This window comes from Ailuropoda melanoleuca, chromosome 15, assembly GCF_002007445.2.
Source record: "Ailuropoda melanoleuca isolate Jingjing chromosome 15, ASM200744v2, whole genome shotgun sequence".
In the NCBI taxonomy this organism is placed as follows: Eukaryota; Metazoa; Chordata; class Mammalia; order Carnivora; family Ursidae; genus Ailuropoda; species Ailuropoda melanoleuca.
In genome coordinates, this window is record NC_048232.1 from 5,336,876 (window position 1) to 5,358,665 (window position 21,790).

The 21,790-nt window shown below is 54.7% G+C and overlaps 1 protein-coding gene across 5 annotated transcripts in view; it reads left to right on the forward strand.

Annotated features, from left to right (window-relative positions):
- PFKFB3 (6-phosphofructo-2-kinase/fructose-2,6-biphosphatase 3) overlaps positions 1-21,453 on the forward strand; it is a 50,124-nt gene extending 28,671 nt beyond the window's left edge. For 2 of the 5 annotated variants that reach the window (XM_034644497.1, XM_019800849.2), the window contains exons 4-17: positions 549-615; positions 1,179-1,253; positions 1,621-1,677; positions 4,003-4,127; positions 4,795-5,002; positions 5,290-5,436; positions 5,593-5,697; positions 6,970-7,099; positions 7,790-7,852; positions 7,962-8,026; positions 9,806-9,979; positions 11,462-11,484; positions 13,903-13,955; positions 15,628-18,288. In XM_034644497.1, the coding sequence (XP_034500388.1) occupies positions 549-615; positions 1,179-1,253; positions 1,621-1,677; positions 4,003-4,127; positions 4,795-5,002; positions 5,290-5,436; positions 5,593-5,697; positions 6,970-7,099; positions 7,790-7,852; positions 7,962-8,026; positions 9,806-9,979; positions 11,462-11,484; positions 13,903-13,945 (1,282 nt within the window). In that variant the 3' untranslated portion in view covers positions 13,946-13,955; positions 15,628-18,288. Of the gene's footprint in view, positions 1-548; positions 616-1,178; positions 1,254-1,620; positions 1,678-4,002; positions 4,128-4,794; positions 5,003-5,289; positions 5,437-5,592; positions 5,698-6,969; positions 7,100-7,789; positions 7,853-7,961; positions 8,027-9,805; positions 9,980-11,461; positions 11,485-13,902; positions 13,956-15,627; positions 18,289-21,356 lie in introns of those variants that run through there. The other 3 variants (XM_002920349.4, XM_034644496.1, XM_002920348.4) reach the window with 3 other exon arrangements.
- The last annotated feature ends 337 nt before the right edge of the window (positions 21,454-21,790 follow it).

The following is a 21,790-nucleotide window of genomic DNA, read 5'->3' on the forward strand; positions in this document are numbered from 1 at the left end:
AGGGGGAGTGGGAGAGGAAGAAGCAGGCTCATAGTGGAGGAGCCTGATGTAGGGCTCGATCCCACCTCGCCGGGATCACACCCTGAGCCGAAGGCAGATGCTTAACCGCTGTGCCACCCAGGCGCCCCTGAATTTTTTTGTTTTTTAAGCCCAGGGTGGTCATGAAACCCAAGTGCCGTGGTGCTCAACCCTGACGGCATCTTAGAATCCCCTGGGAGCTTGGGGAGATCCTAGCGCCAGCCCTACCCTAGACGATGCCCTGAGAATCTGTGGGCAGCCCTGGGCGTCAGTTCTGTAAAGGCGCCCCATGAGATTTCAGGTTGCAGCTGGCCGGGAGCCCCATCTCTCGAGGGGGACTGTAGCCACCTGTGTGAGGCTCACTCGGGCCTCCGGGGCTGTGGGCGCTGGGCCCAGCAGCTCTGGCCAGGCCAGCAGTTTAGCGGTAGCACTGCCAGTCACTCTGTTCGTCAGGACGAGGAGGGTTGCTCGGGCTCCCCGCGTGGCGTGGGCTGGTCTGAGGCATGCGTTCTCGTTCCTGTGTGTTGCAGGCAGTGCGCTCTAGCCGCCTTGAGAGACGTCAAAAGTTACCTGACGAAGGAAGGGGGCCAAATTGCAGTAAGTCTGCGGAATTACCAGCTCTTGTGTCCAGCACCATAGCAGGATGGTGCCCTGGGGAGAGGAAGATGTAGACAGGCCAGAGCAGTGCCGAGAGCCATTGCAGGGACACCTCCAATAGGGACGGGTGCCCCTAGCCTGAGAGTTCGGGGAAGCAGGTGGCTAGAGCTGCACAGGGACCCAGGAAGGTGGTTAACCGGCAGTGGACTCCGGGCACGGCTGGTTGGTGTGCTCTGCTCACCCCTCCTCTGTGAGGACCCCACCCTCCAAGGCAGGCTGGACCTAGGGTGGCTCCTGCTGGGGTAGCCGGGGTCGCTGGGGTCTCTTCCTTGTGCACCCTCCCCTGTGCGTTGCTGTTATTTGTTTGCTTTAAGTACCCTTCCCTCCCTCCCATCTGTCCCTGACTGCTGGGGGTAGTGGAACGGCCAGGGGCAGGGTGCGGTCTCTCCTGGAACCACATTTTTGGCTTACATCTAGAGGTGACAGGCCTGACCTACTTGTGGTTTGGTAAATACTTCATTTCACACTTGGGCTTTCTTCACTGCCCTCTTTCTCCCTATCAGGTTTTCGATGCCACCAATACTACCAGAGAGAGGAGACACATGATCCTTCATTTTGCCAAAGAGAATGATTTCAAGGTGAGCCAGACTTCTTGTCATGCAGTGGAGCGTGCAGGAGCAGGGACAACAAGCACCTCAGGGGCAGGCTGATTCCCATGTCTGGGGCTTCTCTGCTCCATGCCTGGTACTTTCCCTGTTGCCGCCCTTGTTTTGTTGCCTACAGATTGGGCCTTACTGGTGGGTGCTCTGAGGGGTTACCATGACTAGAAAGTGGGGAGGGTGAAGGACTCGGGATGGAGCAAGTGGTTCGTTTTATGTGTTTGGGTATTTATAAGTGAGGTCAGTCCTCCTCGAATGTGGTGATGACATCACAGTGACACCAAAGTCAGCCCTTTGTGTTAATCACATTTGTTGTTTCCTAACATTTTGCTTTACTTTCTTCCAGGTGTTTTTCATTGAGTCTGTGTGTGATGACCCTATGGTTGTAGCCTCCAACATCATGGTAAGACCACACAGGACCCCACTTTAGGGTGGCAGTGAGAGAAAAGTGGGGAACCAGATCAGGCCCAGAGCAGTAACTAGACGCTGAGAGCGAGCTGACCAGCTTGTTGATTTTGTCTGAGAGGTGGGATCCAGGGAAGCGGGAGGTACAGAGTGGTATTTAATTTAGAAGCATGTTCTGTGACCTGCACTGGCTTTATCTGGGGTCCTTGCAGACAGTTAGCAGAAAGCAGTCTTTGCGGGACATAACAGATAAAGCCAGGGGACTGGGAATAGTTTCTGTGAGTGGCAGTAGCTTGGCAGTTGGGTGGGGACAGGGCTGCTTGGGACAAAGGGCAGCTCACCCCTCCAGATGGGAAAGGAGGCAGCAGGCTGGACTCTTTAGCTGTTAAGGTCCTTGGTTAGTAAGAATGATCATGTATCGATAAAACTCTATAGGACGCAGCTAGCTTAAAAGGCAGAACCCCATCACCAGGTATAAGGAGGGCACGTATTGCATGGAGCACTGGGTGTTATACGCAAACAATGAATCATGGAACACTACATCAAAAACTAGGGATGTACTGTATGGTGACCAACATAACATAATAAAAAATTTAAAAAAAAAAAAAAGGGGCAGAACCCCCGAGTGTGGGAAGAATGGCGGTAATAAAACAATCTTCTGCTTTTGCATCTGCAACATTCCCTTCTCCTCTCCCAGTGCCAAGGGGGAGGTTTGCCCAGATCAGTTGAGGGTAATTGGCGGCTTAATTTGATTAATTCTTAAATTTTGCCACTCGAGAGCAATATATCATAAATGAAAACAGTTACCTTGAAGACTTTACCACAGATCACCTTCTCAAGTAGATAATTTTCTCTCCAGCGTAAATACATGAGAATAAGATGTGTCTCCCTCCAATGAGAAGCAGGTCTGATGCTTGTACAGGGAACGCTCTGGTTTGCTGTACACAAGCGTGCGTCTTTAGAGGGTTGCTGAAGATTCATTGGCTTCTGGTTTTGGAACTTTTCTCCAAGGCAGTGGGAATATTTACAAGCGTTTCTAAGAAATGAGTTCATATTTTAGGAAGGGCTATTCAAATTGTGGAAAATCAGTCTGGATTAGTTTTAGCGTGTCCAAAGGAAGAGGCTCAAAGTACAGGGACATAGAACAGAAGTTGCTGTAATCTGAACAAAGGGTTTTGCTGGGTTTCCTTGGTTTGGTTCCACTAGTCCCATGTGGTAGCGAGGCACGGTGCAGGTGCACAATTAAATTTCCACGGCGAGCTGTCCCCACGCGCTCGGCTGGGAGCTCACCACTTATCTCGTGCTCTGTTAACACATCTGTTCGTTTGCCCCATTTTAGAAATCCGTGGCTTTGCTTAAGCCCGGGAGCAGCTTTGCAGTTTAGCCCTTCCCACTGGGCTCTTTGCGGCAGCCGTGCTAGGAGAAAGGGATTTGGGAACTTAGATCGTTTTTTATTGTGGTAAAATATACATAAGACCAGATTTGCCGTCTGACCCGTGTAAATGTTCCAACCCGTGGCATTCAGCACGCTCACATCTCCTTTGCAGCGGTCACCCCGCCTGCCCCCCGATGGGCAGTACATTTTCATCTTCCCAGACTGGGACTCGGGGCACCGTGAAGCACTAACTCCCCATTGAACTCGGGTTTTTGAAGTGTTGGCCTCTCTCCAGTGCTAGTTGTCATAGAGAAAGAGGACACATGCATTAACAAATTCTGAGTTTCCCTCAACTCTGCCCCATTTCTCAGACCTATCCCTTATAGGAGATGGTGGGTCTAAGTGTTGTTTCTGCTTCGTCTCTTTCTGATGAGAGCAAAGCTTTGAAAGGACAGGGTGTGTGGTCCAGGTGGAGAAGCACGTGCTGCCCCATATGGGTAGTGGCAGGAAGCGTCATGCCTGGCGCTTAGGAGAGGGCATCGCTAGCATCTCCAGAGTGTGCCTTTGCTAACCGGCAGCCTACTCTCGGTGTGGGGAACGTCTCAGATACTTATCCAGAACTCGAATTGAAGGTTGGCAGTCTGGGGGTGACCTGGCTACTGGGTCGATCCCGAATCGTGGCCCATTCAGATGTGTTCATCCTTGTGGGTTTCCTGTTGCTGTCCCTCTGGGCAGCGATCCTCTGTCTCCCATGGGGGCTTTCCCAGTGTAGTTATCGGGCTCTGACTCAACCCCTGGTCTATTTCTTTTTTTCCTCTTAAATGCTGGGTAGGATCATCATTATTCTGGGCTGCTCTGTACTTTCCCGGTTTCCAAGCCCCAAATCCTGCTTCTAAGCAGAAAGCCTTTACAGCGTGATTCATCAGCTGCCTCTTTGTGGTGTTACAGGAAGTTAAAATCTCCAGCCCGGATTACAAAGACTGCAACTCGGCAGAAGCTATGGACGACTTCATGAAGAGAATCAGTTGCTATGAAGCCAGCTATCAGCCCCTCGACCCCGACAAATGTGACAGGTAATTCCTAAGAGGTGACCTTTCTGAGTCCCCTACTTTAGTGTTTTCTTGCTGTCCCCACAAAGCACTTGCTCCGGGACACTTTGATCAGCTCTCTTTTAAAGCATCTTTTTAAAAAATCCTTGGGCGTCTGGGTGGCACAGTCAGTGAAACGTCTGCCTTCGGCTCAGGTCCATGATCCCGGGGTCCTGGGATCCAGTCCCGCATGGGACTCCCTGCTCCGGGGGCAGGCTGCTTATCACTCTCCTTCTGCCCCCCCCCCACTCATTCCCTCTCTCTCTCTCAAATAAAGTATTTTAAAAAATAACAAAATAAAACCTTGATTGCATCTTCGGTATCAGTGTTTCAGGTGCTTACTGTGTCAGGGTGTGGAAGGTGCATGTTGAGCCCCGTCTTGCTCCTGTCCCTTTGCTGTGTCCTTTCTCTTCTGTTTTGTCCTCTTGCTTTGCTGTCCCCCTCTTCTGGGAGGCAGCGGCCCGTCGACCACACCCTGCACACTTGTTCTCTGCCTCTGAGACAACAGACTCCATCTGCGCCTTCACGAGCTCACAGCCAGATGTCGTGGTTCCGTTGGGGCTGAGTCTCTGCGACGGGCCTGGGGCTCCACTGGCTGGGCTGGGCTGTGCCATCCGGGGCCTTGGGATCAGCTGCTTGCCTTCCTGCGCAGGGACCTGTCCCTGATCAAGGTGATCGACGTGGGCCGGCGGTTCTTGGTGAACAGAGTGCAGGACCACATCCAGAGCCGCATCGTGTACTACCTGATGAACATCCACGTGCAGCCCCGCGCCATCTACCTGTGCCGGCACGGCGAGAGCGAGCACAACCTCCAGGGCAGGATCGGAGGGGACTCGGGTCTGTCCAGCAGGGGCAGGAAGGTAGGCGGCGAGCGGGGGCGGGGCGGGCTGCGGAGGGATGGCGTGCGTCCCTGTGTGTGTAGCGTGCGCACGTGTGTGTCGGGGGGCGGGGTGTCTCCCGGGTCTTTGGGGAGGATGTGCCTGCAGGGGCTGCTCCTTCGTGGCTCCCGGGCTCCTCCCCACTGTTCCGATGACAGCAGAGTAGTGCCCCTAACGTGGAGTGGGACGAGTCCCGCGCTGCTATCTCCTGGGGGGGAGGGGGCAAGAGCCCAAGTCCAGCGCGTCCCTCTTGTCCTGCACCCTCTCAGTTCGCGAACGCCCTGAGCAAGTTCTTGGACGAGCAGAACCTGAAGGACCTCAAGGTGTGGACCAGCCAGCTGAAAAGTACCATCCAGACGGCAGAAGCCCTTCGTCTTCCCTACGAGCAGTGGAAGGCGCTCAACGAGATTGACGCCGTGAGTGCCGGCGCCTGACGCCGCCGTGGGGGGCGGGGCGCGGGCGCCCAAGGGACACCAGGTGTCCTCGCACCGGATCGGCCCCACGTGGGGGCCCTGGCGCACGTGCCCGCGCTGCGTTGAGCGATTCGCGGTGACCTCTGGTGTTCCCGCCAGGGCGTCTGCGAGGAGATGACGTACGAGGAGATCAAGGACACCTACCCCGAGGAGTACGCTCTGCGGGAGCAGGACAAGTACTACTACCGCTACCCCACCGGGGAGGTACGTGTGCCGGTGTGGGACAGCCGGCGGCCGGGGCAGGGCTGCTGGGCCCAGACGGCCCCCTTCCTGGTGGCCGCGGGCTCCGGGCACAGGGGCTCCTGCACCCCACCTCCCCCGGACCCCTTCCGACGTGTGCTCCTGGCACTCTCACCTCCCAGTCAGGTGTTCCTAAATGGAACCTCGGAGACGGCTCCAGGAGCAGCGCGGTTGTATTTTCCCGTGAGCCGCAGCGGGAGACGACACCAGTCAGGGGCGATCGCTCGCTCGGCGCAAGGGATCCCCCCTTGGCTACAGACGAGATGGCAGACGTGTCATCTCTGGTTGTGTGTTGTCATTGATTGATGCCATGTGTGGCCCTCTCTGGCCAAGTGAGCACCGGATGGAGCCTCTGGCATGTGGGTGCTCTGGGGGTCTGCTGCAGGCCGCGGGGTGACAGCTAGTGGGTCCTTGCTGTCTGCAGCTGTCTCCGTCTTTGTCATGTCTCCCTTCCCTTGTGCTCAGGGCACCGACTTTCTCTGTGGCCCTGGCCCCTGTTCCTGGAACCTGATTAGTAAGAGAAAGAGGGGGGACCATGGAGGGAGTGGCACAAATAGGAGCCTTGGTGGTCTTAAAAGCCACAGTCCAGCCCCTTCTTTGTATTGAGAGGAAATTCACATAATATGAACTTTGCCATTTTAATGTAGACAATTCAGTGGTGTTTAATACACTCGCAATACTGTGGAACCATTACCGTGAATTCTAGAACATTCTGTCACTCCAAAAGAGCCTCCCAGCCTGTGACTCCCTACCCCCAGGTCCTGGCAACCATGGACCTACTCTGTGTCTCTGTGGAGTTGTCTATTCTGGACAGTTCATAGAAATGGGGTCGTACAACACGTGGTCTTTTGTGTCTGGCTTTCACTTAGTGTAACATATTCGAGGGCCCTCCATGTCATAGACATGTATCAGGATATCATCCCCTCCCTCCCCAATGTGGAGGGTCAGGGAGCAGCCGTGAGAGGGGGTGGTTTATGTTCCTCTCAGAGAACTGCTTCTCCACATCCCTGCCAACAGGGGAACGATCTCCCTTTTCTAGAAAGCCAGTGGCAGTGGGTCCCCGGTGCCCAAAGGGTACGCACAATGGAAACACCACGGGCCGTTGATCGATTCTCAGTTGATTCTGTGTCCTCTGGTTTCTAACCACAGGAGAGGTGTGGCTGAGGTGGCAGAGCTTCCACCCTTCGCGCATGCAGCTCTGCTCCAACGCAGTGTCCGTGTCCCTCTGTCTTGCAGTCCTACCAGGACCTGGTCCAGCGCCTGGAGCCAGTGATCATGGAACTGGAGCGCCAGGAGAACGTGCTGGTCATCTGCCATCAGGCCGTCCTGCGTTGCCTCTTGGCTTACTTCCTGGATAAGAGCGCAGGTGCCGCTGTCCTTCCAAGCTTCCTCTGGGTTGTGGGGGGGATTAGGAGCCCGTCCCCCAAAAGGGAGGAGGGAAACTGGCCTTGGAGTGTGGGGTGCTGCAGACCAGGGCCTTCCCCACCCAGACCACACGGGTCGTCTATTGTGCTGCGAAGTGTTAGGGCAGGCCTCCTGGCCCAGCACTTCCTGGCCAGCCCTCAGCACTCTTTGATACAGTTTGATGCACGGTGGGCTTCAGGGCTTTGTGAGACAGCCTCCTGAAAGCCCTCAGCTACTCACATCTCAGGGGCTTTGGGCCGGGGGTTGGGGCAGCTCTTTAGTCCACCTCTAAAGAACAAAGTGCCCAGAAAACTCAATGAGACTTAAAATTTAAGCTTCCGTCTACCCAAGCTTCACCCGAATCCCCATGCACCTAAACTGGGGAATGACTTTTTTTTTTTTAACCTCTAATGCATGGTGTGAGGGTGGGGTTGGGGTTGGTTTGGTCGTGTTCTTTTGGCTAGGTGTTTCTGCAGGGTGCCTGCCTTGAGCAGGAGGGGCCTCTGTGTGGGGTGACGGGGAGACAGAGACACTGGCACTCAGGTGGGGACCCCAAGGGACCGACTCCATGGCAGAAGCTCTCCCCGGGGACCTGTGAGTGTCTGTCCTCAAGGCTGCTATCTCACCGTGAGGCCCTTTCCCTTCTTTTCAGAGGAGATGCCTTACCTGAAATGCCCCCTTCACACCGTCCTCAAACTGACACCCGTCGCTTATGGTGAGTGTGGTGACACAGCCCCTGCCACCCCCTGCTCCCTGGGGATGGTGGCTGCTGGTGGCTCCAGGGCTGGAACCGGAAGCCAACCTCTGTCCCCGCCCTCACACAGGCTGCCGTGTAGAATCCATCTACCTGAATGTGGAGTCCGTGAGCACGCACCGGGAGAGGTCAGAGGTGAGTGCGCCCCACATCCCCATCCCGGCCTCCATCCCTGGAGGCACCCTGTGCAGTGACAAGGCCGGTGGGTGCGAGCCCCGGGGAGGCCCCCATGTTGCGTTGCCTGTAACTGCGAACCTGGGTCCTTTAGCCCCGGGTTCTCGCTGGAGTAGTTTGTCGGCCGGTCTTTGTGACTTTCTCCCCTGCTTTTCCTTTTCATCCGTGTGTCCTGCCCTGTCTTGTATGTGGCTTCTTGGCATCTTCTTTTTCTTACTTTCTGTACTCCCCCCGCCCCCCCTCCCCATTTCGACATAACCCAGGAAGTGGGCATTAAAGCAGAAGGCACGTTATCTGCTCTTGCAAACATAACCGAAGCACAGCCAGTGTCTTTTCCTTTGGGGCAGCTGAGACTCCTCTCACGTTCTAGAGTGACTGGTGCAAACGGGATTAGCAAATGCGCTCAGTTATCCGCCTGTGCTTAGGTGGGGAATTAGCAAGAAGACGAATGTCGTGGCAAGGAGGTGGGACTGGAGAGGCAGTGTGGTTTGGGAAGTAAGGGACTCGAGGGACAGTGGGTGGAAGGTTTCTTTAGGAGACCCCAGGCCTGGCCGCATCCAATTTCCCCTGGGGAGGCCTCACCCTTGGGGGGCAGGCAGGTCAGAGCCCCCACAGGCAGAGCAGACCACTGCGCGGGCATGGTTGGGAAGGAATGTTGCATTTACTTTTCACCGACTGGGAAACCACAACGCTTCACCCGCTGACTCTTTCTCGTACACGGAGTGCGATGTTCCCATCCGTGCGGGACACCTCCCTCCCTATTCCCAAGGAGCTTGGCCAGAAGGTTTTGGCATGGAAACCCCAGCTTTCGCTGTTGCCCGGCTGGTTGACCGAAGGGAAAGGAGGGTGGACGGCCAGCCTTGGTCCTGTGACGGCCCCCGCTTCTGAATGTGGGCGGTGGGGTGCGGAGCAGCCGGCCAGCCTGACAACGCCAGTAGGGCTGGGCCTCCGCTGGGCTCTGATGGTCCCTGAACACTTCCCTGTGCAGAACACTTCCCTGAGGCAGCAGTCTTGAGGGAGACAGACCTCCGCTCAGGCCCCTGGGACAGAAGTGCTCACTCCCGTTGCGTTGTCACTTGATCCGAAGGCTAGTGTTTGGCCCTAGGCTTGCCGTTTCTGCCCACTTTGATTTTCTGCCTCTTTGGTCTCCTGGCAGGGGTTGAAGCTTGCATTTCTTGTCTTAAGCTGGGGTGTCTGCTGTGTGCATCCTGGCTCCTGGTCAGTGGGAGACCAGCACCGGCCCCTCCCCCCGCTCCCCTTCCTGCTCTCCCCGCCGTGGTGACCCAAGCCTCACACACAGGCCTCCGGTCCCCTTTCTCAGCTCTCTTGGAGGCTGGCAGCAAGGTTCTTTCCTCCGATCTCATTATTTGCCTTCCCTGAATGACTGTCTGCAGAGCTGGTCTTGCTGTCCGTCCCTCACCTGCTTTGTGAACGTTGCGTTTGTCTGAGTGGGCGTCTTGGAATGTTTCGGGAAAAGGGCTCAGCACACCATCCCTCGTTCTTACCAACTGGGAGTCACAGGACAAAATCGCAACCCCGTGGTCCCAGGGCCAGTCACCGTGGTCAGTCTTGAATCTGTAAAATCCAGAAGCAGAGAAACATGTTTTATTTGGTTTTGGTTTTTTATTTGTTTGTTTGGTTGGTTTTTTTCTTTTTTTTGTTTTTTGGTTTTTTTTGGCTAATTTACCTCCCCACTCTTTGTAACTGTCGCCTTCTCTCTTTTGTCTTTGTCTCGCTTAGGATGCAAAGAAGGGACCTAACCCGCTCATGAGACGCAATAGTGTCACCCCACTAGCCAGCCCCGAGCCCACCAAAAAGCCTCGCATCAACAGCTTTGAGGAGCATGTGGCTTCTGCCTCCGCTGCCCTGCCCAACTGCCTGCCCCCGGAGGTGCCCACGCAGCTGCCCGGACAAGTGCGTTGACCCCTTTCCTTCCTCACAGTCAGTGTGGGGCGGGAGGAGAGCCCCCGTGACCAGCGGTGGCCTCAGACCCAGGCCTGCGTGCGTGGGTGGGGGAGGGGGAGAACATGGGTCGCCCCCCATCCCCCTGAGGTTCGTGGCACCCTGGGGTCCTTCCTCGCTGACCATGGCTACACACACACACACACACACACTCCTCCTTTCTGAGGAGCTGTTCTTCACGGGGCAGAACTGGGCAGAGCAGAAAAAATGGCCAAGTGTCTGTGTCCCACTCACATTCCTGAATAATTTCTTCTCAAACAAAATTGAAGACAAAGGCCTAGTTCAGAAGTCTCTCTTTGACTCTGGGTCGTCGGCCACACATGGCCCAAGGACATCTTTTCTGTCCCAGGCCCATGGCCAAGGATCTTCCTCATGTGCTCCCTTGCATGGTCCCCGGTATAGAAAAGCATGTTCTCCTCCAGAGCCAGGGTGGAGCCTGGGCGGCCAGGCTCGCAGGACGGCCTGGGAAGAGCCCCTTCCTCACACAACACAGATGCCACATCACACCGGATAGTACAGACGCCAAAACGCAGAAACCCAGCTAGATTTCACTTGTTTCGTTTGCTATGAAGGTGAAAAGCTGACGGATGTCGGCTCTTGGGCATTAAGATTTATTTTCAGAAGAGCAGTCTTTTCCTCAGTGGCAGCCAATACGTGGCTCTTTGCCAATACGTGAGACCTAGAAATTCCCAGGCACGGGGTTGCGGTCCACCTGGAGATCTCCCCACACCTCCACCCACCACATCTCGGCGCTTCACAAACAAGTCACAAGCTGCATCTCAGATCGGGTTTATGAACTCAGTGCCGAGGCCTGCACACTCTGCTGTGTTTTCCCTGACTCTCACTTAATCTCGTGGTGTCTGGACTTGGTGTTGTGGGGGAGAGTGCCACACAGCCTCAGGCAGGCCACTGAACCCTTCAGGCCTCAGTATACCCGTCTGTGGAATGGGGAAATAGCACCGACTGCAAAAGGGGGGTCAAACGAGGCCATTTGTGCCGAGCGTCTCACATGTTCGTGCCCACCACTGGCATTAGCTGTAAGATGCTATTGTGTCTTTTTGTGAAAACCGAGAACTGAAGTGGTTTGTGGGTGACATTCAGTGTTGGCATAAATTGTGGGGTAACCGTGGGAAATTGAGAGGCCGCTGCCACAGATACCTGGGGGGGGACTGGCCTGGGCTGGGGTTGGGTGGCACGTGGGGCTGTGCTGCAGGCTCATGGAGGACGCGTGCCTGGGGCTCCCCCGACTTTGACAAGACAGTCGTTTGAGGTTGCCAGGCCGAATCCTCAGGAAGTGGAAGCCATGGGGTGGGCCCAGGCTGGGAGGGTCCGCAGGGCTTCATCCCAGCAGAGGATGTCCTGGTTTCAAATGACTCGGGGCCCGCACCCTCCCTGTCCCTCTGACTTCTCTCTCTCCACTTTTTCTCTCTGCAGCCTTTGCTAGGGAAAGCCTGTTTGTAAGTATTTTTCTCTGAATAATTTTGCTACTCGCTCCTCTTTCTCCTTGCTTGCCAGTTTTTCCTCCTGCCTGATAAAATGTTGAGGATGATGACAGTTTTTGTCCTGACAGAGAAGGATGACATTGGGGGCGAGGGAAAGGGATTCATGAATTTCTAGAAAAAGATGCAAGAAGCAATGTGGCCCAACTGTCTCCTAGCGAGTCCTGCTGCCGTCACTTGCCATAGCCGGCTTCTTGCATGTCCGTCGGGGTCCTAATTACCGTTAATACTTGCAGCGGTCCCCAGCTGCACATGAATCGACTTTTCCCTCAGAGTCAGAATTTGGTGCCAGGCTAGGTCTTATGCCCGATGCATCGTCTTGAGTTTTGTGCCTCCCCTAGGACAGGCCTTTCATGTTGAAAGGAAAAGTAACCCAGGACCTAGTCTGCAAAACAGAGGAGGACAGACTCTAGGGGAGAGTGCGGTGGGACCGCAACCGTGCAGACTCTCGCTTCTGTCCCAGCACAGACCCGCTGCCCTGGGGGCTCTCGGGCCCTGGCACTCCGGGGAGGTCTGTTTGGGAACAGACTGTGGAGCTGGTTGTCCTGAACCAGCTCTTGCTTAGCTTAACAGTCACGATCAGAATTGGGTGCAGCGCTCGAGTCAGCCCCCCTGGTTCCCCCTGCAGCCGGAGGTCTGCAGGAAGTTTCTGGCCAAGTGTCAGCTGGAGCAGAGCAGCTGCTAGATCATTCAGTGTCTCCACGGCTTCGGTGTCCCCACCACAGGAGGAGCCAAGGCCTTCCCTCTTGGAGTTCCATTAATGGCGCCAGGATATAGCCCCTCCCCCAACCCTTCAGGTCCTTACCTGCCCATCCTCCCTTTTGCTGATTGGGTGACCTTGACTAATGGATGCAGGAATGGAAGTGGCTGGAGGAGTCCAGCCCGTAAGCTTGAAAATGTGGCTTGTTCTTGGGAAATGGTTGTTCAGCATCGTGCTTAGATTAGGTGGCCCACCTGCAGCAAATTCTATTTTGCGATGCTTTACAGCTCATGGAGAATGGGTTTGCTTGCATATATTCCATGTCTTTGGGCCTTAAAATAACCCCAGGAGGTCTGCAGGGCAGTTCGGTCCCTTTTTACCAGATGACCGAGGGTAAGGCACTTGCCTACGGCCATCCAGCTAGTCAGTAGCAGGACCGGGACTTGAAATGGGTCTCCCTCTCCTGAAGGCTGACTGCCTTCTCTCTGCTGGCTTCTAGGAATGGTCAAGGTGCTGTTCACCTATCCCTGGCCCGGGCACCTGACATTTGAGGCCCCCGGGGCACTGCCCAGAGCTGCTGGGATGTCCTTTTTAGCTCTTGAAGCCTCTCCCATGCAGCTGGCCTCTGCAGCTGGGGTGTGATTGCTCACTGGTGGGCCTCTCCATTCAATTCAGTCTTAAAGACGATCTGTCCCGTGTCTGGTACCTCCTTGAAGCCAAGCATTGTAACCGGTGCTTCTAGAGCCAGAGTTCTGGTGTGAAAACTAGCCTTTGGACTTGGAGCCTTCTCCTTTTGCATCTGTGCACATCCTGTTCTTTTGAGCCATGGTCTGATGTTGCCAGGAAAGACAGCTTCCTGTGTCCCTCGGGCACATCCCCCCAGGGACCTTCTAAGGTTGAACTTGCCCGTCTGTGTGGCTCATAGTGCCTTTGGCTAGAATCCCTCCAGTTCAGCAAAAATGTATCCTCTGGACCCGTCACACCTGCATTCCACTTTGGGGTCCCAGCGTCCAGGCCCATCTGGGAGCGTGAGCCCATGTCCAAGATCGCAGGTACCCACTTCTACGGCTCAAGTCAAACCGAGCCGGGATTGGGTCTTGGTTGTACTACCCTCCATCTTTGGAATTCTGGGCAAGGTCAGGCTGTTCTAGCCCTTCCATGTCCTCATCCGAACCATGGAGACAGGAACATTACGAGGTGTTTTGATCGTGAGAACGTAGATGTGGTGGTTAGCAGAATGCCCAGCACATAGTCTGTGCCCGGCAGACAGTAGCTGTTCTCACGGGACAGTGCCCTGTGCTTTGCTGGGATTTCCAAGGTGCTCAGACCCTGCATTTGGATGCCCCTGTTCCTTCTGCACAGGCCAGGGGGATTTCTTCTCGTGAACAGCAGGAGCACCAAGAGGCCTGGGGAGTGGGGAGAACCACTGGGGGGTTAGGGGTTGTGGCCTGAGGACACCAGCTGTCATGGTTTCCTGGTAAAACGGCCGCCAGCTGGTCGAATGCTGCGCTCTGCAGCCCTCTCCTGGGGGCAGCGCTAGTGCTCCGGGCCAGCGGACCGTGGGGCATCCCTGATTTTTAAATTTCAAATGCACACGAAAAAGAAGATACTACTAAAGATGTTTTGTTCTGTTCTTTTCCAACATGTTCTTCCCTTCCCCCCACTATGCTTGAAAGACGAACTGTTTGTCACATTTTCTCAAAGTTTTCTCCTTACTAACCTTGGAAAGGTAAATGGCTCTGTGCATGCCCCTCTCTGTCCCCCCACCTCTCCCTGAGTCATGGCATCTCAGCCTGGCGGGGCATCACGGTCTGTGTGAAGACTGGCCATTGTCAAGTCTGTGACTCATACACCCCGTGCCAGAGAACACGTGTTTTTTAAGAGCAGCGCCATTGTCTCGAGGTCTCTCTCTCTCTCTCTCTCTCTCTCTCTCTCTCTCATTTCCTTGTTTTCCTCCATATGGCCTGAGCCAGGGCACCATGCGTGAGTGATGTGACGTGGCCCGTGCCTGCACTCCCCAGTGTCATTGTTGCATTTGTCACCATTCGCGGGCGCTGGAAGCCGTGGTCATGAGAGGTCTGAGGGCCGGGTGGGGCCCCAGCTGTGGTGGGACTAGGCAGTGCTTCGAGCTCCCATCCCGTTAAGAGGTGGGCTGCAAGGCTACAAGGTCGTCCTGGGGAGACCCCCACCCACTGATACCACCTGATGTACCCGTGACTGGAGGCGGGGGTGGCCTGGGCTGAGCCAGGGGCCTTCAGTGCTGCTGGCCCTGCGAGGCTCTTCTCTCCAGGCATCCCCACCGTGGGCCCTTGCACGGGTTCTGCATGGGAGCGGAGGGGGCCCCCAGGACCCTGCACCCTTGTGTGCCCAGCTTCTACTCTCCCCTCCCCCCGCCCACTTCAGACGGTCTTGGCAGAGACAGGATGGAAAAGAACACTTGTAAAAATTGTGTTTCCTTTCTTTGCGGGGTGGAGTGAGATTAGGCGAGGGGCCCGCGCCGTGTAGTGGCAGCTGCCATCTGTCCCAGCTGACGGAAGAGCATTTTTTTTAAGGGGGTTTTGATCCTGGTCAGCCTGGTAGGGGTGGGACTTCCAGTGAGGATTGCTTTTGTTAGAACAGGAAGAGAGCTTTAGTGACACATGCCCTTCTCTGCCTGGCTTCCTTGCCTGGGCCCTCCCCTGTGCCGTCCCGCCAGCCAGCGGCACCCGTGTTCTGGTTGCCGAGCCCATGCTCCTAGAATCTGGGGTGCTCCTGGAATCTGGGGTGCTCCTAGAATCTGGGGTGCTCCTAGAATCTGGGGTGCTCCTGGAATCTGGGGTGCACCTAGAATCTGGGGTGCTCCTAGAATCTGGGGTGCTCCTGGAATCTGGGGTGCTCCTAGAATCTGGGGTGCTCCTAGAATCTGGGGTGCAAGGACCGGATGCGCGGTCTACTTGAGCAAGTTGGCAGGAGAGTCCTTAGGCTTCTTTGGACGGCCCCGGGCCCATCTTCTGCCTGGCTGCAGGCGGCTGGAGTCCCCTGGGGGCGGATGGGGCAGTCTCCAGGCTCTAAAGGGCCGTAAGCTGGAGGGCTCCTTGGTGCTGGCGTTCCGTGTTGCCCAGAGCTCAGACCCACGAGAGCTGCCTGTTCTCCCCGTCTCCTAGAGGCGCCCTCCGTTCCCCGAGGGCCCTCGCCTGGCCTTGCCCAGGCCTCTCTCCGGGCTGATCCCGGGCTTCACTTCCACCATGCTCCTGGAGCCCACCAGGGCTTTCTTCCACTCATTTGGCGATGACGCTCTTCTGGGGTTGTGCGTTTTGAGGGAGGGGGGTGGTCTCAGTTGCATGGCTTTAGTCTTTGGCTATAGAAACCTCACGGACAGGGAGTAATAATTCCCCTTCCTTGTCCCTCTCTTCTGGAAACAGAACATGAAAGGCACCCAGAGCGGCATCGACTCCAGGACACACTGAGGCCGACCTGGCAGTTCCATTCCAGCTCTATTTCTGCAGCTTAGTTAGTGCTTCTCCCATGTGCCCGAGGCCAGCGATCCCCAGGACTTCTTCCAGAACGGGGTGGGTGGTATCGAAGAGGGGCCTGCCCGTCAGAGAGAACCGTGGCCCCGACCGTGGCGGGGCAGCCGAGACCCAGGAGGCCTCTCTCCTGTGCGTGCGTGGGATCCCGCGCACGGCTGCCCCCACCCCGTGCTCTCCCTGGCCTCACTGACCCTTCCTGCAGCTCGGAAAGGACCATGAGCCGTGGAAGAAGAGCTGGGAGAAGGCCCCGAGGAGGGGACGTTGGCCTCCATGCTGTTTTGTTTTGTTTAGTTTCTATGATCCTGACCTGGTATGTTCCTAGCTTGGGGAGATGACACTTGGCCCCAGAGCCCTAAAACTAAAGGGGGCCTAGATCCCAGTTGCTGAAGAGTAAGGGATGGTGAAGATTTTGACAAGGCTCTTTTGTGCATCATGGCCCGGAACACTGGCTGCTGAAGGAGGATTCAGGCCTGCACTGGGCTGGGGCCGGAGGTGGTTGGAGAAGACTCTGAGCTCCGAGACGAGGCGCCCGGGTCTGTGTTCTGCCTCTGGAGACACTCAAGAACAGTCTAGCTGTGGCGGCAAAAGGAAATAGTTTTCCAGAATAGCTCCGGGGCCTCCCCCTCCCAGGCTGCTGTGCTGTCTCTGCTCTCCTGCCTGGAACGGAGGCACTGGTGACACGGCTTCCCCTGGAGCTGCTTGCTTTTGCACTTTTTAACGGGCAGAAGGTGGGACCGGAGAGTTGCATCTTCTCTTCAGGAACTTCGATGTTTGGGGTTCGTGCCCTTGGGGGCTGGAGCTGGGAAAGCATGTGGAGAATGGGGCTTGCCCGTGAGATGGGGAGTTCAGCTGGGCAGCAAGTTGTTTGGATCCTTGCAGGACTGACCTGGGACACGGAGCAGAGATGATCGAGGGTCTGGCTTCCTTCCTTCAGGGTGTTCGTCGTGTCCCTGTGCTTCCCGGGTGGGGGACGGTGGCCCAGCCGAGACCTCACCTGTGGCTGCTTCCTGCAAGAGGCTGGCTGTGGTCTCCTGGCAGGGCTGAGCTCAATCCTGCACGTTTTGGGGGGGCACCTGCTATTTACCCAGCACAGGGCTGGGTTGCTCGGAATTCTGAAGAAGAGAATGTCCTCTCTGGCCTTGATGGCTCCGGTGGCATTTTTGGGGTGGTTCAGAGCAGGGCTTGTGGACCATGTGGTTCTAAATACCTGTAGTTTCTGCCTCCTGGTTTCTACTTGCTGCCTCCATGGACTGGGGAGAGGAGGTGTCCTGAGGCCCAGAAGAAACGATTCAGAGACTCTGTGGTACAATTTGTCCAAATGACCCTTTGAATAATCTCTAAAAGCTGGTGCCAAAGGTCACTTGCCTTGCTTGCACTCTGCTTTCGAGCCTCACAGCCTTGCCCCTCGTAGCTGACGAGACAGGTACTGGGAGTGGGGTCGGGGTGGGGGTGAGGGCTTGGACATCCAGAGCACGAAACTGGACAGCGCGTGTTTCTCTGGTTGGGGTTCAGTGGGACGCGCTCCCGATACCGTACAATCAAGTTCGTGGGTTTCACACCGAAACATTCAGATCCGCCCCCATTCTTCCCCAGTCGGGCACTTTGCCCGAGACGATGTCTGTACATCCATGCTCCCGTGTGACTGAAGATGGGTTATTTTCCCTTTCCTGCCATCATGAGTCCCATCAGACGGCAAGCGTGTGCGCACACGCACGTGTGCTTGTAGGTTGGCCGTATTTTCAGACAGAGGGGCCTGCAGCTCTGCTCTTGAGAACAGCGTTCTTAAGGCCCTCTTCTGGCCTCCTTGTTGCGCCGGCTGCCAGAGCCGACTCTGAGTTTTGACCCTTCCTGCTGATCCAGCTGGGGCTGTGTGCCGGTGTCCTCCCCGCCACCGGCTGCTGAGGTTCTACCTGTGGAAGCGAATATCCTGAACATTCGTTCGTGAGGGCCCAGAGGGGGTGAGTGGACATAAACACGGGTGGGGAGAGAGACCTCGGAGAGAGCAGAGGGCCTCCTGCCTGAAGCCATGATCTGACTCAAGGCGCTGGAAGGAGGGTGTGTTTGAGCTGCCGTCACGGGGCTCCTGCCACTCTTATCGCCTCTCCCCCCCAACCCCCCAAAAAATATCTGGGACCAATTTTGTTAACTTGGCATAGTTGTTTTTGGGTGGGCTTACCCCTGTCCTTATTCTGTCCTGAGACCACGGGCAAAGCTCGTCATTCGCGGGGAGGAGAGAAACAATCACACCAATGATGTTTTCGTTTGTAATACTTGAAATTTATTTTTTTATTATTTTGATAGCAGATGTGCTATTTATTTATTTAATATGTATAAGGGAGCCTGAAAATAGAAAGCTGTATAGATTGGGTTTAGTTGTTCGTCGGTTGGTTTGGGGGCCTTTTACGTGTGACTTACGACTTCTCTGTGTTCTGTATATTGTCTGAATTAATGACCTGGGATGAGGCTGTGCCAGCTTTCAAACAGGGGATGCTTTTCAGAAATTTGTATATTTTGCAGTTGCTGGAACAATAAAATACCTGGTTGAAATACGCTGATGAAGTGCAGCTCTGATCCTTTTCTGGGGGGCGGTGAGAAGTGTTGAGTTGACTCTTGCGGTCCATGCACCAAGTGTCTACCCCTGGGCTCTGGACCGACCTACCACCCATCATCCTCCTTGAAACAGGACGTCGATGCGCACCGATACAGACGTGCCTTCAGCACATACAGATCGCCCCGTGTTTGTATCCCTTGCTCCTCAGCCCCTTCAGCAGGACCGTGCTCACACGAGCATGGCCGCGCGTGATGGCCCCGCGCAGAATTACAGGAAGGTGTTTGGTGTTCGGTTCTGGGTTCCTTTCACTTCCCCGCCCTTCCCCTTGCCGCCTGCTCCAGTTTCTACTGGGGAAGAAACTCAGTTCGAACTTCTCAGGCCACTCGGCCGTGCCGGAAGCACGCAGTTTACTTCATCTGTTCATCTCTACAGCTGAGGACGCTCTTCTGGCAGGGCTGGGGGCTGAATGAGACGCGCGTGTGGCCGGAAGGCAGCCCTGAGCATTTCCTTCAGGCGGAGTCTAGATGACCTACAGGGCCCTCACTGGCTCTGATGTTCCTTCCACGGCCCCCGCTCTTACACTCCAGAAATAGACCTTGCGCCCAAATTAGTCTTTCTGCCTCCCTTGTGCTTTCTCAGCTCTAGCTGTGAAGAGACCAGGAGTCAGTTGGGCACCTCCATTTTGAAATGACTCTGGAGGTTATCTGTAACCAGCGTGGCGGGGCAGAGCATTTTGGTGAAGGGCCTCATCTGACACCCAGAGCGCAAATACCCACCGCAGGCTGGGCCTGACCCGCACTTCGGGCCAGCCTCTCAAGGTCGGAGCCCACATTTGAGCGCTCATGACGTGTTCGGTTCAGGGATTAGAAGAGTGGCCTTCACAGAAGACGTGGGTCTTTGCTCCTAGATTGGGGACGATCTCTCAAGTTATCTACCAAGGAAATTAGAAGGTGGTCCTGGAAGAGGTTGTATGCATACTTCAAAGCCCTGGGCCTATCGGGTGGTGGGAATCTGCAAGTATCATGACCTTTTGGGCAAGCTCTGAGATACATCTGTGTGTGACCTTGGGCCAGGGCTATAATGACTGAGTAAATATTGACGAGAGGGTGACCAGGTAGGCGAGTGGGGGGAGAAGAGGGGCAGAAAGCTGCAGGACGGTGAATGTCAGAAGGAAATTGGTTCATTACTGAGGTCCTAAATACGAGCCAGACGCGCTGTGGCTCCTTGTACTTTGAAAACCACAGTAGGAATTCCGCCTGTAGCGGATAAAGCCGTTATGCCAAGTATTAACGGCTGCAATGCTAAAGATTTAGTTGACCATCTTTGGTGACCCTTAGGGCTGCCCGAAGAGGCAAGCCTGATGCCCATTTTATGGATGCAGATTTTGAGACTCAATGAAGGCAACTTAGCCCTGCTTGGCAGGTAAATTTTAGTGATGTAGATCCAGGTATCTGGGACTCTAAAGTCTGTGGCTTTAACCATTATAGAATGTCCTCTCCACATCTCCTTGGTCTTTCCAGAGTACTGTGGGTTAGCAGTGGAACAGGTGAGGGGTCCGCTGAGCGTTAAGCTGCTTGCCTGTTGGGCTGGGAGGCATGGACTGTCCCTCCCTCCCATCATGCTCCCTGTGGTGCTGAGCTGGTGGTCAGATGGTCAGGGTCTGTAGAGAAGTCATCAGCAGCCCATCAGGAGAAGATGGGAGCCCTGGTCCAGACTTTGGAAATCCCCGGGTAATATCCAAAATCTATCGTGGCAGGAGCTCCTCCCAAGAATTTTACTGGCTCTTCCAAGAAGCGGCAGATGGCACTGTGCCATAGAGGGTGGGAGGCCAGGGAGGGGTGGAAAGGGTAAGGGGGGATTTAGGAGGGGTTTACCTCTGAGTGAACAGAGCTGGTGGCCTCTCTCTCGGCGGGGCTGGGCGGTCCTGCATTCCTGACGTTGGATGCTCCCCCCTCCAGTCCATGCCTGCTGGTGGGAGCAGCCAGCCAGCCGGACTCTCTTTGCACTTTGCCCTTGGCTCATTTAACATTTTTCTCACCAACGTTGTTGGGAGTATTTTAATTTGGGATTTAATAAACAGAACTGGGAAAAATAGTCCACTATTTGAGAAGAAGAAGCTAATTAGATCATAGCATTGCACCACGCATTTGACCTAAGTGTTAAAAAATATCAAACTGTTAAAAAGGAGAGAATATTGGGTGGGCAAAGATCAAGCTTAAAAGCTGTAAAAGAAACCACAAAGGAGATACTGAGATTCCACAATGTAAATATTTTAACTTCAAAGTCATTAACAACCATTGTAAGTAAAAGGAAAGCAACATGCTGAGAAATTTTGCCACAAATCTAACCCCCCCAAATTATCCTAAAATACAAATTGGAAACCCATCCAGAGTGATAAGAAAAACAGAGATTCTTCTAGATTCCCAAAGGCTTTTATTTCATCTTTACCACAAACCTCTGCAATCTTTTAGACTAAAGACAGGGCAGCTAAAGTCTGGTGGAGTTAAGTTCTGAAGGTTGTTTTATAAACTTCGTCTTTAGCTCGCACTTGTCCACACAGTGTGAGTGGGCTTAGATCAAGATTTTCTTGGCGCGTGAGCAGGACTTTATGGTCAATGCATTGATCGTTCGGGTCATCTTTATAGAGGCACTGGTTTCAATCTATAGGTTCTGACATGCTTCTAAGACTATACTAAAAGAGAACCCCCATAAAGACAACAGAAGCAGCTCAAAACATGGTATTTCTGCTCCTTAGGACTAATGAGGATTGCTTACACACTCCCGGAGAGAAGTCTATGGAGACACCCAGTAGCTCACATGCCAATGGCAGAAGCCTTATGTCTTTCGTGCGCAGGGATCCTTAGCCAAATAAGATTCAGTGCACAGGGGGACGTGCAGATTGGGGTGCGCTGGGTGGGGGGACTAAGAAAGAAACCTAATGGTGGTGGGCAGGAGGGTGGGCTCACTGGAGAGGCGTTCCCCATATACAGCATGCTTCGTGCATTGCATTGTCAATGGATCCTCGATGCTGGGGGTGGGTGGGGGGTACAGGAAAGCTGTCCCTTTTCAGTTCCTTGAGGCCTAAACGAAGCTGCAGGCGTCAGAGTGACTGTACCTCCTACATATTGGATTAACTGAACAAGAGATGCCCCACCTGGATATTCCGGCAACGACATGTGGTGAGTGAAGGGGCAGAGGGCACACATAAGGCCTGGGTGGGACTCAGTTCATTTCCAAGTCCTGGCTGTGTGGTCGAATGGGGGCCTGGGGCGAGGGGAGGGGGGTAGGCAGCCTGGTGCAATGAGTTGACCAGGAAACCCCAGGCTTCGGAGACGGATGGTCTTGTGTCCATCTCTGTCCTACCACATTCCAGATGTGTGGCCTTGGACAAGTTACTTCATGTTTTTAACTTGTTCATTCATAAGGTGGAGGAGTTCATATCACATTTTTTATTACAAGATTCACCATCGATTTGTTAACTTTTCATGCAAAACAGAACAAACC